The 1,396-nt window shown below is 42.3% G+C and overlaps 1 protein-coding gene across 1 annotated transcript; it reads left to right on the forward strand.

The window, feature by feature from the left end:
• The first annotated feature begins 119 nt into the window (after positions 1 to 119).
• LOC127684176 (RING finger protein 11-like) lies at positions 120 to 584 on the forward strand. The gene has a single exon (XM_052181137.1). The coding sequence runs from the start codon at positions 120 to 122 to the stop codon at positions 582 to 584; it is 465 nt and encodes a 154-aa protein (XP_052037097.1).
• The last annotated feature ends 812 nt before the right edge of the window (positions 585 to 1,396 follow it).

The following is a 1,396-nucleotide window of genomic DNA, read 5'->3' on the forward strand; positions in this document are numbered from 1 at the left end:
AAAGAGAAGGAAGCTATTTAAACACCTCAGCTCTCTGCCTGATCCATTCAGATTCGTGCTTACAGACATCACCTGGCAGACAGCGTGAACAGTCTGAGGACACCGCACAGCTCCGGAAGATGGGGAATTGCCTCAAATCCCCGACTTCGGATGGCATCTCCCTGCTTCACGAGTCTCAGTCCGACCCAGCTAGCTTTGGCGAGGGGACGGAGCCAGATCAGGAGCCGCCGCCACCAAATCAGGAACAAGTTCCGGTTCCCATCTATCATCCGACATCTAGCCAGACTCAGCTAGCAACTCTGCTGACTGAAGAGGAACAAATCAGAATAGCTCAGAGAATAGGCCTTAGACAGCATCTGCCTAAAGGAGTTTATGACCCTGGAAGAGATGGATCGGAAAAAAAGATCCGAGAGTGTGTGATCTGTTTGATGGACTTTGTCTATGGGGACCCGATTAGATTTCTGCCGTGCATGCACATCTATCACCTGGACTGTATAGATGACTGGTTGATGAGATCCTTCATGTGCCCCTCCTGCATGGAGCCAATTGATGCAGCGCTGCTCTCATCCTATGAGACTAACTGAGACAGGGTCTCCCGGCTGACTGCAAGGGAACCGTCAGTTTGGTGGTTTTGATCTTTTCTCACTGAGCCCAAAGAGCCAGGGATTAGGAATTAAGGTTATGCACAAAAGTTTCCTAAAAATTCCTGGATGGCTGCAGATGTTGAGGAAAGTATGTGATATTTTAGAAATTTCGGGGGAAAGTAGGATGGATGGTATTTTTATGTAAAGCCTTGACGCAGTGTTTAAAGTATAATTGTTATTAGACCTGGTTCTTGCTCCAGTACATAGGAATTGTGTAAAGTGTTACAGCAACGGGACATGTTTAAATTGTGTGTGTTGAAGCTTAGGAAAAAGATAGTTGTTATTTTTCCTAAATGAAGTAAGTTTCTTCTCCCACCCAAATTCTTTTCTGAAAAGTTACTGACATTTGGGTCAAGGTTTTATTAAAAGCTACATTTTATAACACTGGTACAAAAAAGAAAGAAAGAAAGAAAGAAAGAAAGAAAGAAAGAAAGAAAGAAAGAAAGAAAGAAAGAAAGAAAGAAACGAAAGAAACGAAAGAAAGAAAGAAAGACAAGCTCATTTTTTCATCTGACTTTCTTACCTTCACTCCAGTGTGCCCCACTGACTACTCATGGTGATTCACACTAATAGCCACACACCAGTTGATGAATTAACCTCTTATTGCATTGTAAACAACTCTGGTTGTACACAGCGGGGTTGCCCACTCCTCCAATTGGGAACAGTACCGTTTTTATTTATCAATGTTCAGGAAAAAGAATATTTTGTTTAATAAATTTGTTTGTTGTTATTGCTGGGTTTTTTTTGAGCTC

The sequence above is a fragment of the Apodemus sylvaticus genome, chromosome 5, assembly GCF_947179515.1.
Source record: "Apodemus sylvaticus chromosome 5, mApoSyl1.1, whole genome shotgun sequence".
Lineage (NCBI taxonomy): Eukaryota > Metazoa > Chordata > Mammalia > Rodentia > Muridae > Apodemus > Apodemus sylvaticus.